Below are 17658 nucleotides of genomic sequence, written 5' to 3'. Positions count from 1 at the left end.
CCATAAATTACGTGAGACATTTTTCAGGATTTTTTAAAAATTTAGGGATAAAATAGAGGATACAATATGGGATGAAATGGGGGATGTCTTTACAGAACTCCCACGATATCTTGCTCGCTTACATGCATATAAATGGGTTAAAAGGTCGCTAAAAATCGTCTCTTAAAACCGTCATAAACTGTCATTAAACCGGAATTTACCAGTTTCATCTCAGTGCATTCACGTCACGTGAGAACGCATCGCACGTGCCGCGTCTGCTAACGCGAACGCGCAATCCATTCATTATAATTTTATCGTGACGTACGCAAGTAAACAAGTAAATATATAAACAGTATATACAACAATATGACGCTTTTGATTGTATGGTATGCAGGAAACGATATAATGCGTAAAACGGAAAGTTTTCATTATTAAAATTATATTGTCTGTGCCCCGTGTGCTTGTCTATGGTACTTTGTTAGTTAAATAAACCTCTATGCAAGATTTCACCACTATAAAAATAGGAGATCTACTCAGTGTATAAGAGTCCTTAGGCTTAAGGAACTTAGACTCTCCACTGATTTTTCGTGGATATAACATTGACCCCCTGACAGTGGTATCGTACATGTAAAATTAAGAAATAACAACAATTAAAAAAAAAAATAAGTACAATAATATAAAATAATGTATAATGTAATATAAATACCAAATTTACAGAACACATACATATTAATAATTGAATATAAATATAAACAAATAGACAATACCAATACCAGTGTAGTAAATAAATAAATAAATAAATAAATTACGCCTAAAAACTACAGAATTAAAAGTTATCAAAATATTAGTAATGGTTGTAAAAATAGTTGGAAGTTTAACTGTCAGACATATATTAATCGATAATACAGTGTTCAGTGTGGTTGTTTATTTATATATTTTTAAGAAATAATATATATTTTATACGCTATTATTTAATAAATAATTATTTGATGCCCATATTGAGGAAGTTATGAAGAAACTTGCTGCGCCAAGCGGTTTCACCCGCGTAAGTCCGTATCCCGTTTGAATATCGGGATAAAAAGTTGCCTATATGTTATTCCAGTTGTCCAGCTGTCTACGTACCAAATTTCATTGCAATCGGTTCAGTAGTTTTTGCGTGAAAGAGCAACAAACACATACACATCCTTACAAACTTTCGCATTTATAATATTAGTAGGATAGTAGGATTATAATATGTATCAAGTTTAATAAGTAGGTAAAAGATAATTACTTGACCGTGACCATACACAATAAATGTTTACTTAGAGGCTAGTACAATGATAATAGGTTACAATGTAGGCATCATTAAGTTACGTAGTAAACACTCACTAGGTACTAAGTTGTAGTGCTTAGTACTTTCTTACTAATTTTAATTTTATGTTTTGACGATTTAAACTGATGAATCGAGAATACCCCAGGAACTAATGGATTCAATATATGTACTAATATTGTAAAGCTGAAGAGTTTGTTTGAACGCATTAATCTCAGGAAATACTGGTCCGATTTGAAAAATTCTTTCAGTGTTAGATAGCCCATTTATTGAGGAAGTATATGTACCACGGGCAGAGCCGGGGCGGACCGCTAGTATATAGATAATCTTACAAATATTATAAACGCGAAAGTTTGTAAGTACGGATGGATGTTTGTTACTCTTTCACGCGAAAACAGCTTATCTGGTACAGAGATAGATTATAGTCTGGATTATAATATAGGCTACATTTAGTCGGGTACCGCGGGTTATAGCTAGTATTGCCGAACCGGTGGTAAATGATAAAACTGTGTTATGACGATGCAAAAATGTTTCTCTCTATAAGAGTAATTGAATGAATATATGTTTAAGTTTTAATTTTAACTTTGTTTGAGTTTGAGTTTGAGCTTGAGTCTGTGTTTGAGTTTGAGTTTGAGTTTGAGTTTAATGTATAATGAGAATTCCGAGTACTGAGATCCTGTCAAAAGATTAGATCAAACCAGTATGAGTCAGTATAGATTAATCAATAGGCCAATTAACAAATTAAGAGAGTCAATAACGGTTTTTTCGCCTATTGCCCTGAATTTATTTGAGAGAATCAATCAAATTTATTAGAAGGTATTCTGTTGTCGTAAAAAAATAAAGTTTTTAAAGAAAATATATAATTTTTGTCTTAACCATAAGTGAAAATGTCTATAGATAAGAAATTTGGAAAGAATAGAAGAGATTACATCGCGAGGCAGGATTCGAACCCGCGTCCTTTTGCCAAACTTATTTAGCAACGCCTAGCCTCTCGGCCACCCGTGATCCCGCCACAGTAATCGAATTTCTTCTACTCTTTCCTAATATTGTAAATGCGAAAGTGTGTAAGGATGTGTGTGTTTGTTGCTCTTTCACGCAACAACTACTGAACCGATTGCAATGAAATTTGGTACGTAGACAGCTGGACAACTGGAATAACATATAGGCAACTATCTATCCCGATGTTCTTACGGGATGCGGACTTACGAAGGTGAAACCGCGGAGCACAGCTAGTATAACACAAAAATGACGAAATTGCCAATCAAACAAACAAAAAAAATTACTAATCCATTGAAAACCTACGGAGTTAAGCAGTAACAATGCCAAACAAATACAGGCGAATTGACCTCGTTTTAGGAAAGTCGGTTAAAAGGGCAAACCTTCAATGGCTTCTTTTTTTAATACGGTGTTGAAATCTGTATTCGAACCTGCAGTCGCCAGCCACTGCGCCAATGGAGTGGAAGGTTTTATTTTATTTATAATATAAAAGATAACATAATACTATATATATATATCATACTAATTTAAATATTATATCGCGGAAATTGGCCAGACACGTTCTTAACCGGTTTCGACTTGACCTCTAAATCATAATCGATCGACTCGACTATAAGCCGAATGCAGTAGGTTCGATTCTTGCGGTAAAAGTGAACTAGCTTTTGTATGCGGCTTCGCACGCGTAACTATATATATAAATACTACTGCACCGATTTTGAAGGGACTTTCACTGAAATGCTGATAAAATAATTATAGAGTATTAAATTTATTGAATACTAGCTGCGCCCCGCGGTTTCACCCGCGTTTTCCGTATCCCACAGGAAATCGGGATAACAAGTTGCCTATATGTCCATTTATCCAGTATCCAGTTGTCCAGCTGTCTGCGTACCAAATTTCATTGCAATCGGTTCAGTAGTTTTAGCGTGAAAGAGCAACAAACACACACACACACATCCTTACAAACTTTCGCATTTATAATATTAGTAGGAATTTAATAATGCATTATAATGCGGTATACATAAAAGTGAAAGTTGATCTCAATAACTTAGTTGTGATAATTTGTTTGCTTAAGTTTGTTACATATCACGCCACAACGGCTGTACGAATTTTGATGAAATTTCCCTCAATATAAATAATTATTCTCAATTCAAATGCATAGAATTAGATCAAATTTAAATGGGAGCACACAAGGGGCAATAGATTTTAAAAATAAGTAATTAAATAAATAAAGATCATCAAAATCGGTACACCAAGCTTAGCCAAAAACAAATAAAAGCATTCGAAATGAACCTCCTTTTTTGAAGTCGGTTGACAGAGATAGATAGATCGTCTTTCTTTTAATGTAAATTATAATATCAAGCGATTCTAAGAGATAATTTTTTCTTCTTTTCTAATTTATTGTTTTCTATTATAATCTGTATGTGTGTATGTGTGTTAAAATAAACGTTTATCTTTCTTTCTTTCTTTCTTTTTATATACTACAAGCGAAGCCGCGCTCAAAAACTAACACATAATCACTACATAGTATAAAACAAAGTCGCTTTCTCTACCCCTATGTCCCTATGTATTATTAAATCTTTAAAACTACGCAACGGATTTTGATGGGGTTCATCATGATTCTAGAGGAAGATTTATATATAACATCTATTAAACTGCTCCGAATGTATCGCGTACGAAGCCGCGGGCAAAAGCGAGTGTATAAAACACACTTTTATAGCATTCATTTTAATATTTTATGCAATGATATGTTTTTAACATCACGGCCATATTTAATTCGCTTATGCAAGCTTCGGGAACATTCGGTTCGGTTAAGGTCAAACAACGAATCTTAGCAACTCTGCCTCTTTATACTGGTTGCTGCATGCGGGTTTTGACGGGTTTTTTAATGCAAATGGCTTTGTATACGACGATTTTGGACTCTATATTGAGAACGGACAGATTCAAATTTTTACACTTATCAAGGATCGGTGATCCTATCCTACTCCTGCTATCCTACTAATATTATAAATGCGAAAGTTTGTAAGCATGTTTGTTGCTCTTTCACGCTAAATCTACTGGACCGATTGCAATGAAATTTAGTACGTAGACAGCTGGACAACTGGAATAACATATAGGCAACTTTTTATCCCGATATTCCTACGGGATACGGACTTACGCGGGTGAAACCGCGAGCAACAAACACACATATCCTTAGAACTTTCGCATTTATAATATTAGTAGGAAGAATTATAAATTATTGGGATAATTATTCGAAATAGACACTGTCCTATATCTTAAGTTGGACCAAATTTAAAAATGCCAAATTTCATCAAAATCGATTGAGTTCGTGAAGAGTTCATTGGGAACATACATAACACTGGACTTTATATATTATCTAATAAAATAAACTAGAAGTTATTTCATTTCTCGCTTTATTACGTGTCGTTTGTTTACAGTTTTCGCACGTTTGACAATTGGAATACTATATTATAAATATGTGAGAATTCAAGTTATTATAAACTAGCTATCCGCCCGCGGCTATGCCCGCGTAGTCGCAGGAAACTTAGACCAGGGTTTTTTCTCGCATGTTCCCGTTCCCGTGGGATTTCCGGGATAAAAACTATCCTATGTCCGTCTCCTGGGTCCAAGCTACCTCTGTACAAATTTTCAGCCAAATTGGTTAATCCGTTCTTCAGTTATAAATAATGTAACTAACACCACTTTCTTTTATATATATAGGAGAATCTATATTTATTAACTAGACGCTCGTACCAGCTCCGCCCGGATATCAAGATTCCTGTTTTATCCCAAGGAGGCATTTAATCAAAAAAAGTATCCTATCACCCAAGTCAGCTCAAACAATGAAGTATATAAATAAATAAATAAATTTAATTAGGAATTAAATGTTTGCTGAAACTAAAATCGGACAAACCCGGGCTCTGCGCTAAGTGTATAAATAATTATTATTTCGTGGTAATTATTAAAGGCAGTAAATTTATTAAGTTGATTTTAATGCGATTTTTGTAATTTAATAGGATTAAACTTATCGGTTTGACATCACGATTTGAAAACATTAAATATTTGCTACAATAAAGCGAATTTATTTTCGCAAGTAGTAATCTAAACTCACTGTATCTAAAAAAATACCATAAAAATTTTGAAGATCTCAACATACAAACACAAGGACTACATCAACTAAATATATATTTTCAGACTAGAATGAAGTCATATGAATAAATATGTATGATGGATGTTAAATCTAAAATGTATGAAACTTTATTACGAATTGTTCATGGGAAATTATCGCAATAGCTATAAATCAAATTAATTTATTAATTGTTTAATTTTACGAATTCTAGTTGACTAGACGTTGTTCAGGTTAATTCTAGTAATATTATACCTTAGTAATATATTTTTCTTTTCACTTACATCCAGTTTCTAAAATCAGACCAAATGACAATCATTTGCCATTAAATATAAAGAATCACGCCAATCGGATGGAAACCCGCGAAAAAGTGACAAAAAAAAAATTGAACATCCTTCGTTTTTAGGAATTACGTTTAAAAATCGAAAGAAAACGTAGAATTTGTTATATGAGTTTTATTAGAAATAATCCTTTAAATGTTACAAAAACAAAATAAAAATCACAAATCGCGAATTCCCCGCCAAATAACATAATTAAAATATAATCTCGACACGAAACTATAATTTATGACGATTTAATTATTTAATATTAGAACGACAACATGTTTTTAATCATAGACAAACTTTAGAATAAGGAAGCCCATTCACGTCGTCTCGATTACGAGTTTAGCTTAAAAACAATACCGGAAGATATGTACCATTTCGGAACGCGTAAATAATTTAAACTATGTTAATTGGTTCCCATAATTAACTTATAGTTTTAGTCATTCATTTGGTACCTACCGCTACGTAGAATAACCGAGATGTTAATGATAAAACATTACTATAGTCATTAAAATCTTACGGATAAAAACATGTTAATATTCGGTATAAAGGTGTGACATTTTTATTGACAAATTAATGACGTTTATTTCTAGATAGGAATCACAATTTTTAACCGCAATGTCCGGTTTATAATCTACGCACTATTCTATAAAAGATGAAATTCTTTGAAAAAACCCATATTACCATATTACTTTTGCATATGTACTTATTTAGTCATAGATGTGTCATTGTAATTCTATATACAAATATGTCCTTTTTTGAATTAACAATTTCGTATTTGTAATGGCCAGTGCTAATTGCCGTGCTCAGTAAATAGTTTCTATATTTGAAAATATCAATTCTATTCTAATTATTAGTTCAAATAGTTATGAGACTTATTGCCTCAAAAGAGAAAATAACATTTTAATTATGTCAATAAAGATCAGTTTTGATAGTTTTTTCCTAATGAAACACTTGCACAATTAATTTAGTTAAATTATTTAGGCTATTTCAGCGAACTGATTTTTTTCATTCTTTCTATATTAGTATATGACAGAGACTTATTTTATGATTTTGACATAGATTATTTCTTTTTTTATACCTAATAATTTCTAAAAGATTAAAAAATCGTACGTATCATATAAAAACAGCTAAAATACAAAGAACAATAACTTACATTTTGGCTGCCGCGTAGTGTGCCCTTTCTTTCTTCTCTCGAACAATCTATTTATAATTGCATTCTTTCGCTCGTTAAAGTCCAATTCATCATTGAATTTATTCAAACCCTCACACTCCGATAAATTCGCATCGAAATTAACAGCATCCAAATCGATACTTTTTAATCTGTTGCTGCCGACATCTCGTAGTTCCCGCTCTCCTGTGTTGACGGAGGAATATCGCCTTCCCGTGACTCGATTCCAAATTTGAACTAGTTCCTTCATATTTACACACTTATCATAACGCAAACAAAATATCACTGACAGATTTTTCTAGTACACTACTAATGTCGCTTAATATTTATTTAATAGCTCAAGATTGATTCCGTAATATTTGTAATAACACGCTTCCGAATCGTGAATAAAAAAAAATATAATAACTCTCAGCACAACCTTTGTGCGAATCACTTTAAATATAGAACTGTAAACACGTTCGGATGCTCTGAAAAAAAATAATGTCACATTCTTTTCCCGCGCTGTCAATACATATATCGCGTGCTACAGATAATGCACGTATTAATTTTTCGCGATGTGACTGCACCGGTCAGCGGTCAGGCGATGTAATGAAACCTCCTTATACATAATCTGAGCTTATATATAACATTTCGTATCGGACGTAGAAGCCTGCGAGCGAGTGACGTGTAAGGAACAGGTTTTTTTATGAAAATTAATAGGTACGCAAAATTTATTATTTTGCAGTCGTGGTAGAATCTGTCAGGGTCATGATTGGATACCCGGATACCTATCTGATCAGATAGACGATAGGTATTTATTGTTATTAGGTAAGAATTTGCACTTATGTTTTCTTTTTTAATTTTAGGTTTGTACAGCATATCTATCTTCACTTGACTCTCATTAATAATGAGTTGTCATTAGTGTAATAGTAATAATATAATGTAGTTAATTCTTTTCTAATCTGTTGATCTTAATTAAAAAATCAAAAGAACGAATGATTTAAAAAAGCAAATCAACATTTTTCAATGTTAGACAGGGGCGGGTAATTGTGAAAATGATTTATTTGCCTTGCGGTATCACATAATGGTTTTGCAAAACAACAAATGATAATGTACCGAGTTGAATATTGGGTTTTTTGTGTATTTTTTTCAACACAATATTATATTTAACACGTTAGCTGCAGCATTGATGTATCTGTACTATTCATTATTCTTTTTTGGAACGTTTTGAAACTTGTCCTATGTTGTAAGAGGACACCAAATAGGACCATAATCCATTTTTGGCGCCAAATGTGACAAATGCAATATTTGATACTCTGTTTCGGGTTGTGTAGCCATGTTATCTATTCTGAATATAATTAAAACAATCATAAACAATAGTGGTTCACTTGTTAACAATATAATTTATTGATTACTGATAATATTATAAATACATTTATTTATGTGTATTAAATAACTCATGTGATTCGTGGTTTGCTTGATACTAGCTTTCAGCGCGGTTTTGTCCGCGTGCTTATGAGTTTCTTGTGGGTATGAGATGTATTGACACAATAAATAGACTTTTATCATTTTGTAGCTAAAAAATCCGTATCCGCGGTATCATTGCGTCGTGAAAGACGGACAAACAGAAATAAAGAAAGGATTTTTTTCTTATGTATGGTTATATATTGTATTCATTAATTATTATGCACTTGTGTACGTTATTTTCTCTGTTATTTTGTGTTTTACAAATAATTGTTGACTATAATTTGACTAGAAATAAAAATAAACAAAAAAACATACTCAAGCCTTTTTTTGTTTATAATTTCTTCTTCCTAACACCGAAATTGACCTAACTAAGAAGAAAAGTAATGAAGGGTATTTTTATTGTAATTTTATTGTAACGCGCTTATCTCAGGAATTGCTGCTCTGATTTGAAAAATTATTTCAGTGATAGATAGTTCATATATATTATATTGAAGAAGGCTATAGGCTATATATGTTCCACGGGCAATCCCGGGGCGCACCGCTAATAATTCAATAATTAATTTAATGATATAATAAGTCATAGACCTGCCAATTAAAGTGTATAAATTATTTTGCGGGCATATCAGTATCGTTTCGGAGTATATTACATTAGCTAGCTGTCCGCCCCGGCTCCGCCCGTGGTACATATATAGCCCATGTCACTCAGTGAAGTTGTAGTTGTAATGGTGAAAGAATTTTTAAATTGGTCCAGCAGTTTTTGCGTGAAAACGATACAAACATGCGAAAATACCTTTTACCATAATAGTTTAGTAGATAAATAACAGTCCTTCCCTTTTAAAGGGAAGGACTATTAAGTCATACATAAATTACATCCATAAATTACAATACATTATAGGGGGAGGGGGGGAGGATATCACCGAAATGTGACATAGTGTGACGGGGGCAAGGGGGGGCTTTGTGACGTCACATGATAAGTTTTAAAATATGTACTCTGATTCGACATTCAAAATTAGCGAACTCGATCTAGCAATCGAAACTGCTCTTTTTGATTAATTTTTAAAAATACCTTCTTAAATTTGAAAATGTGTGATGTCACATCAGTGGGGTGGGGCTTCTTAAAAATGTGACAGGCTGTGACGAGTGGGGGGAGTGGTCAAAAGAGACAAATTTCGTGTGACGTAATTTTTGTATGGCCCTTATTCCCTCCTTTCCTTATTCCTTATCCTTATAGGCATAGTGAAGTCCCGTATCCCCTAGTGGGGTATGGGGCAGATGATGTACATCCGTTTAGCTGATCGATTTTCTTTAGGGACAAGTAGGTGATCAGCCTTCTGTGTCCTGCCAGACCGAGACATTTTTTTTTTGTGCGTCCCCACCGGGAATTGAACCCAGGACCCCTCGGTTCTACGCTCACGCGTTAAACACTATACCAAGGAGTCGGCGGTCTTATAGGCATAGACCCTGCAAATATTTTTAACCCAGCAGCTCGTTGCATAGAAAACAATTTATGATCAAAACATAAAATCTCAGTAATAATATCGTGAATTCCTAGAGAGCGGCGGACGATACAGGTTTTTAGGTCGCGTGTAATACCTAGGCATCAATTATGCCTCATATCTCATTGCGGTATCTAAAATTATATGTTGTGATGTTATCGTGGAATTTTCTTGTGTTTAACAAACTTTCGAAATAGAAACGCTAGTCCTATAGTATTTAGGGGGTATTTCGTTTGGCGAGCTGATTTTCCCCTTTCCTCACTCTTCCCCAGTAATAACATATAACAGCAATAAACAGCACGAAGTAGCCTGAGTTATTCCTTATGACATCAGCTATCTGTATGTGAAAGTCCCATCAAAATCGGTCCAGCCGTTCCAGAGGTTTGCCAAAATGAACAGACGGAGGATTTCTTAATTCGCATATGGATATACCATATATATTTAGTAAAACGCGGTTATGTTAACATCACAAACAAACATTCAAATTTTATACATCGGTATAAATATGGGAAATCCCTTTGCGAAGTATTCAAGGTGATCCTCTCAACTACTCGGCAACTACCTTCCGGTTGTTTATCCGAAAATTACAGTGTGTTAATAAATATTAGTTTTTATCGTACCTAATCCTACTAATACTATAAATGCGAAAGTTCGACGACACGTGACATCTGCCAACCCGCACTTGGCCAGCGGTGGATTATGGCCTGAACCCTCATGGGAGGCCTATGACCCAGCAGTGGGAACATGTATGGGCTGATGATAAAAAATAAATACAATATTGTATTGATAGTGTGTCCCACAATACCGCTAAACTGCTTTAAGACATCATAGTACTCCGTTGTGGTCGAAATTCCAAACTCACTTCAACTCAATCAGAAATCAATAGAATCAGCTTCCGCATGCAGCGTTTCCAAACGTTTACGATACGGGGACCTTCAAGAAAAGAGCTTACTCCTTTCTTAAAGGCCGGCAACGCACACACCATACCCCTGGTATTGTGGGTGTAACTGGCCGACGTGGAGCACTTAACATCAGGTGACCCGTCTGCTCGCTTGCCTGCCCTTTTACATAAAAAAAAACTCACCTCACACGCTCACACGTCTGGTGATGGAACACACTCAACCCACGCTGGTACACGGTACGTGTAGCAACAACACGCTAATAAAGAAAGGATTCCCTTCAGCCCCATTCCTCAATCGTACCTCGAGGCATACCGAAGGATTCCTTTTATTGTAGACTAGCTGCGCCAAGCGGTTTCAACCGCGTAAGTCCGTATCCCGTAGGAACATCGGGATAAAAAGTTGCCTAAATGTTATTCCAGTTGTCCAGCTGTCTACGTACCAAATTTCATTGCAATCGATTCAGCAGTTTTTGCGTGAAAGAGCAACAAACACACACACATCCTTACAAACTTTCGCATTTATAATATTAGTAGGATATCCCACCCATTAGAATTCGTCGCTTCGAGTCTTCCTTCATCATCAATACAGCCATGGAATGGAATTCCCTCCCTGTCACTATTTTTCCTAACCAATACAACCTGGAGGTCTTGAAAGCCAGGGTGAATAGGCACCTTCTAGATAGACGTGCACCCACGTAGACCACATGTGAAATTGTCAAACATCTGCTTATCGATTATAAAAAAAGGTCGCCGAAGGAAATAAAGGAAAGGACTGTAAAGGGTAAGGAATAGCATACGAAACTCCAGCTCCCCTGTCACCGAAGGAAACACACGTACGAATTCTTCAAATCAAAACCAATTATACCAACAGATAAAATCAATTATAAACATACTGGAAATAACCATTCCAGTTTCTAATTTATTATATCATCTTTCCAAAAACCCCAAGTATTTAATTGAGATGCTTTAAACGGAGCATTACTGACGTCATGACTAATAAAGTCTCTGCCTTACTCTCACGGAAAAACAATATATTTCAATAAAAAGCTCCATCTTAATAGCTTTAATAATATCTTTACAGTGGAATTATTAAAAAATAAGACACTTTTAAATAGTCCACTCTTATAAACAACTAGCGGTCCGCCACGGCTTCGCCCGTGGTACATATATAGCCTATAGCCTTCCTCAATAAATGGGCTATCTAACACTGAAAGAATTTTTCAAATCGGACCCGTATTTCCTGAGATTAGTGCGTTCAAACAAACACTTCAGCTTTATAATATTAGTATAGTTTTCTCAATTCATATTTCTTATCATATGAACAAAGGAATAAGACTAGAACAATTATTTTTTACAAAAAACTTCGCTGTTATATCTGGAGTACATAAATTTCGTATAATACATAATTAATCGCTTCAATCGGTTAAAAACCCACGGAGCTATTGGGTAAAGTTCTTCGAATTATTTGGAAATATTGACCGATTTCATTATATAAAAAGGACGAATATATATTGCCCCGGCTCTGCCCGGATATACATTATATCCGGGGCAGTATATAGTCATTATCGTTATTGGAATAATATATCTATAAATAAACTATCCTATCTTTTTAGTTGGATTAAACTGCACATGGTGTGTAGATTTGATTAAAACCGCTTGAGTTGTTTAAATCGATCGCAAACAAACAACGTGACACGTAATATATATATATTGAGACTAGCTGCGCCCCGCGGTTTCACCCGCGTCAGTCCGTATCCCGTAGGAATATCGGCATAAAAAATTAAAAATAAATAAAAATCGTTTATTTAGCAAATAAAATAAAAATCGTTTATTTAGCAAAAAAATACATAGGATTCAAAGTCCAGCTGTCTACGTAACTTCATTGCAATCGGTTTAGCAGTTTTTGCGTGACAGAGCAACAAACACACACACATCCTTACAAACTTTCGCATTTATAATATTAGTAGGAAGTAGGATAGTAGGAAGGATTATAATATTTGTAGGATTGAGATTATTAGTAGACGTCATTGATAGAAAGAGTCTAGAAATAACTAGATGCTATTAAAATAACGTCATAGTCACTTGGCGCGAAATACGTCAACAAAGAAAAAACTGCCAACGTCACGTTTAGAAAATATCGTATGGACACGCCTTTAGAAGGTATAAAAGTCAAGGCGGTTCACTCAGGGAAATCCATATAAATTGTAAGTGCATTATGAGCCGGAAATCGCGTTATGGCATTTCACACGAGCTGCGGTAACGCCGCGTTTTTTTTCTTTTGTATTTTATATAATATGGGCATCCATTATTTTTATGAATAAATTTTACTAGACACTCGTCCCGACTCCTCCCGGTTAGCAGACTCCTGTTTTTTCCCAAGGGAGCATTTAATTGGGATAAAAAGTCACCTGTCACCCAAGTCCGCTCATACCCTGTCTGTATAACAAATTTCATTAAGATCCGTTCAGTAGTTTCAGCGTGATTGACGGACAAACATCCAAGCAAACAAACTTTCACATTTTTATTAATATTACTGGGAAAGTGTGATGTGATAAATAAGTAGTATAATAAGGACAATCAAACAAATGTTTGTTTGTCTTTAATTCACTTCGCAATGGAGCGATAACAACCGAAAATAAAATCAGATCCCTGCTAACATAATAAATGCAATAGTCGCCTAAACCACTGAAAAGATTTGCATGAAATTCGGAAGAAATTTGAAGACCTACAGGAACGAAAGCTACGCAGGTTTTTCTTTGACAGCGCAAGCAAAAAAGCGGAAAGGTAGATAGGTATGGTTCAGGTACTCAATAATTTATCGTACAAAACGCCGCGTCTTCATACGTTCGTGTGAAAGACCTTTATCAAACAAGTCCAGTATTTGTTGAGCTGTCTGCGTATCTTTTCGCTTTATTTATTTATCTTTTTAACGCTGGTTATCGCTTCTTTTCGCGCGCGATAATTTTTGCTTCAACGTTTTTATATTTCTATTGTCTAGCTACATACTATAAAACAAAGCTTTCCGTCTGTGTGTCTGTATGCATATATCTTTAAAACTACACAACGGATTTTAATATGGTTTTTTTAATAGACAAAATGATTCAAGAGTTAGTTCTATATGTATAATGACCACAGCTAGTATAAAAGTTAAACACAATATAAAATTAACAGTTTTTAATATAGCGCCATCTATCGGAATAATGTCGAAGTTATTCAAATGCTCATTTTATTGTATCTTTCCATGGGAGAGGATTGGGAATGAGTTGTTTCAGCTTGAATTGGCATCATATGACTACAATCTCCTATTTACACTTAAATACTATGGAGATTTTTTACCCACGGAGTTATGGAGTAAAGAAATCAAATAATAGTTCGGTTATGAGAACTTCGCTTTGATTGTTTTAAATATATAAGAGAATAGTTTAATAGATGTTATATACATATAAACCTTCCTCTTGAATCACTCTATATATTAAAAAACCCTACCAAAATCTGTTATGTAGTTTTAAAGATATACATACATAGGGACAGACGCGGGAAATGACTTTGCTTTTATGGAATTTTTATTTTGTTTCCCAACCCATTGATGTTCGTATTTAAATAGTTTATTGTAAATTTCACCAGTAACCAACATGTACAAAGATTAGAGAGACTATAACACACTATTATATGCTTGAAAATATATATTATGTTAGTAAAATATACAATTGCGTCTGACCTAAGATCCGAGTCCAGTATGTGGGCTTTTTTTTTATGTTAAAATGGTCAAGCGCGTTTTCTAAAGTCAGAGCTAATAGAAAATACAGATAATTAAGGCGTAAACAACAGACTTTATACAATGTAGTTATTAAAAACAAGATATCAAGAGAGAGATCAGGTTTAAACCCTTGACAGGTAACGTATTTAACTTCAAAAAAACATCCATATCATACAGTCGTGTTAAGTTATTTTCCATTGGGTCAGGCGTGGGGCTTCCCAAATTCCGTCCCATTCTCTCACGCACATCCAGCATAAGCCAGAGTGAGACGAACCGATGTTACGGTTATTCGAAATTGTTGTTTTGCAATACCCATTTTTTATTACAGCTAACATTAATATTTTTTTGAGTTCTCGTTAGTTTTATGCTCGCTTAATTGCGTTATTGTTCAGATTGGTACAGTTATAAGGTGTTTTTGTGCATCCTATCCTACTAATAATATTAATGCGAAAGTTTGTAAGGATGTGTGTGTGTTTGTTGCTCTTTCACGCAAACTGAACCGATCTCTATAGTGCATGGGCAGGCTGCGGCTGGTGTCCCACAACACATTAAATTCTCTAAAGGGCCTCTGCGTGTTGGATCTGTGTCCCCACGTAAGCCTTCCAAAAGACCGGGTAATTTCCTTCTAGAGGTACCCGAGTGTTATGGAGAGATAAAAAAAGGCGTGTGTGCGATTCACACACGATAGAAGTGAAACTTCAGTAATACGACAAAAGAATGAGTTGAATATATATAAAATAGTATGTATATTTCTGTCTCACTCTTTGCCGGCTTCGGTCGACACATTTTTCGTATTTGTGTCTCTTACCTGTCGTTTTTCCGTTGCATCAGGTTTGAAATCACAACGATTCTAAAGAAGTTTCACTTCAATAATAATTATTATTATTTATTTGCATAATGTGTGCTTTGTGCAGTTAACAAAGATTACAATACGATCAACACATTAGCCACAAATGATATAACCCGCCATGCGCCTCTTTGGTACATTATGGTATTATGTTATCTGTAGTACAGATAACATAATACTACACTAGACTTATATTATCTGTGGTCCGGTGGGTAACGCGTGAGCATATAACCGAGAGGTCCTGGGTACGATACCCGGTGGGGATCCAAAAAAAAAATCGACAATTAATCAAATTTATAAACTATAGTTTTAACAAATTTTATTCAAAATAGCACAGCCGTTTCACATAACTTTCACATTTGTACCATAATTAAAGAGCAGGATGTTACGCAAATGAGGATCGATACCATTTCATGAAACCCATAAAAAAATATGCGACGAAATTATTGAATGATAAATTTTAATGAACTAAAAACCCTATCATTAACTGCAATATTCTGAATCATCGTTTCCTTATCTCTGGCCTTTATTTTTGACATATTTCTTATTTATTTCCGCAAAAACGAAATTGCCGAAACGGGGTTGATTTCGCGAATTAAACTTTTTTTATGTTATAGTCGGCAATGGAGCTGGTGGGTCGCCTGATGGTAAGCGCTACCACCGCCCATGAACATTTGGAGAAGTATAAGGTCAAGCAGACCTTACGCCTCTACAAACGGATTGCCGACTTTAAATAGGAAAGGGATTAAGAAAGGATTGACAGGAGGAACAAAGGAAAGGACTGGGAAGGGGTAGGGAAAAGGAAAAGCCTCCGGCTCTCTCACCCTCCGTACGAAACACAATAGCATACTATTATTTCACGCCGGTTTTCTGTAGGTCTGACTTTAGGTTACTGTAAGTAAGATATAAATTTCTATTTATTACAATTGGTCGATAGTTTTGGCTCATAGCACAATAAATATAGCCTATAACAATCACACGCTTCCTCCTTGGTACAGTGGTTAACACGTGAGTGAATGGGGTCCTAGGTTCAATTCCTGGTGGGGACTGGGGGGAAATAAATGTCTTGGTCAGACAGAACTGACTGATCACCTACTTGTCCATAAAGTAAATCGATCTGGGAAACAGGTGTATATCATAAGCTCCATACCCCACTAGGCCCTACCTCAAGGCAAGTGTTCACGGGCGGTGGTGATCGCTTACCATCAGGCGAACCACCAGCTCAGCTGCTCGTTTTATGAAATAATTATTTCCAACAAAAAACAGTACCACCTCGAATATAAAATCAAAAATACACTCGAATTGATTACCCTTTTTTTTGAAGTCGGTTAAAAAAGTTTATTTAAAATTTTTTCAGTTGATACAGAGATTACTCCGTACAACGTGGCACACTCACAAATTCACAAACTTTACCTTTTTCAACAGTTTCTCAATTCGATAGTATTTTTTGTGTTCGTTACCGCATAACTTTTTACTAAGTGAACCAATTTTTGTGATTCTTTTCTATTCTATTTCTAACAATTTAAAGGCAGTTTAGCTGTTATGCTAAGAAGAAATATTTACACTAAGCATTCTTGATACAACAAAACCTGACTTTAAAAAATATGACTTTTTAAATACCTCTAAAACCATTAATTTGAAAACCAGTTTCTAATCTGTGTTTAATCAATAATATCTGATGTCATATCTACATTCGTAGTCATCCGTTAAAATAATATTAATATTATATTATATACCATAATTATGTCCATAAAACAACGTGTTTTGCCAAAAGATTACGTTCGGCTGATCGTAAAAAAACATGTTACCATGTACCAATACGTTTTAGCACACAAAAAGCTCTGTTACAAATTATTTTGTCAAAAAAAGACCGTTTGAGCGTCAGTTATTTGTTTTTTATGTCAAAGCGGACAATGGAGCTGGTGGTTCGCCTGATGGTAAGCGATCGCCCGTGAACAGAGCAGAGGTAGTGCAACTGCGGATGCGCTGCCCGAAGGCAAATAGATGTTATAACGTTAGGCATCCGCTAATAAAGGATTTTGATAAATTCCACCCCTAAAGGGATAAAGTAGAGGAAATTTGTAACCTGAAAATTTATCAATACCGCACGGGCAAAGCTGCGAGTAACAGCTAGTTAATATCTGAATCTGAAATCTGATCTCTGTCTGAAGAGTTATTTGCTTGAAAGTAGTATAGTTATGTTATTGTGGTTGATCGCGCTAATCTCAGGAACTACTGGTCCGATTTGAAAAATTCTTGCCGTGTTAAATAGATCATTTAATGAGGAAGGCTAGATGCTATATATCATC

The 17658-nt window shown here is 34.8% G+C and overlaps 1 protein-coding gene across 1 annotated transcript in view; it reads right to left on the bottom strand.

Moving 5' to 3' along the window:
* Nucleotides 1-7455, bottom strand: part of LOC119838128 (scavenger receptor class B member 1-like) — a 46410-nt gene extending 38955 nt beyond the window's left edge. Inside the window, exon 1 of the mRNA XM_038363960.1 lies at nt 6888-7455. Within this exon, the coding sequence (XP_038219888.1) occupies nt 6888-7152 (265 nt within the window). The 5' untranslated portion in view covers nt 7153-7455. The remainder of the gene's footprint in view (nt 1-6887) is intronic.
* Nucleotides 7456-17658: the final 10203 nt, after the last annotated feature.

This window comes from Zerene cesonia, unplaced genomic scaffold (genome assembly GCF_012273895.1).
Source record: "Zerene cesonia ecotype Mississippi unplaced genomic scaffold, Zerene_cesonia_1.1 Zces_u001, whole genome shotgun sequence".
NCBI lineage: Eukaryota > Metazoa > Arthropoda > Insecta > Lepidoptera > Pieridae > Zerene > Zerene cesonia.
This window is presented reverse-complemented; position numbering and strand designations above follow the sequence as displayed.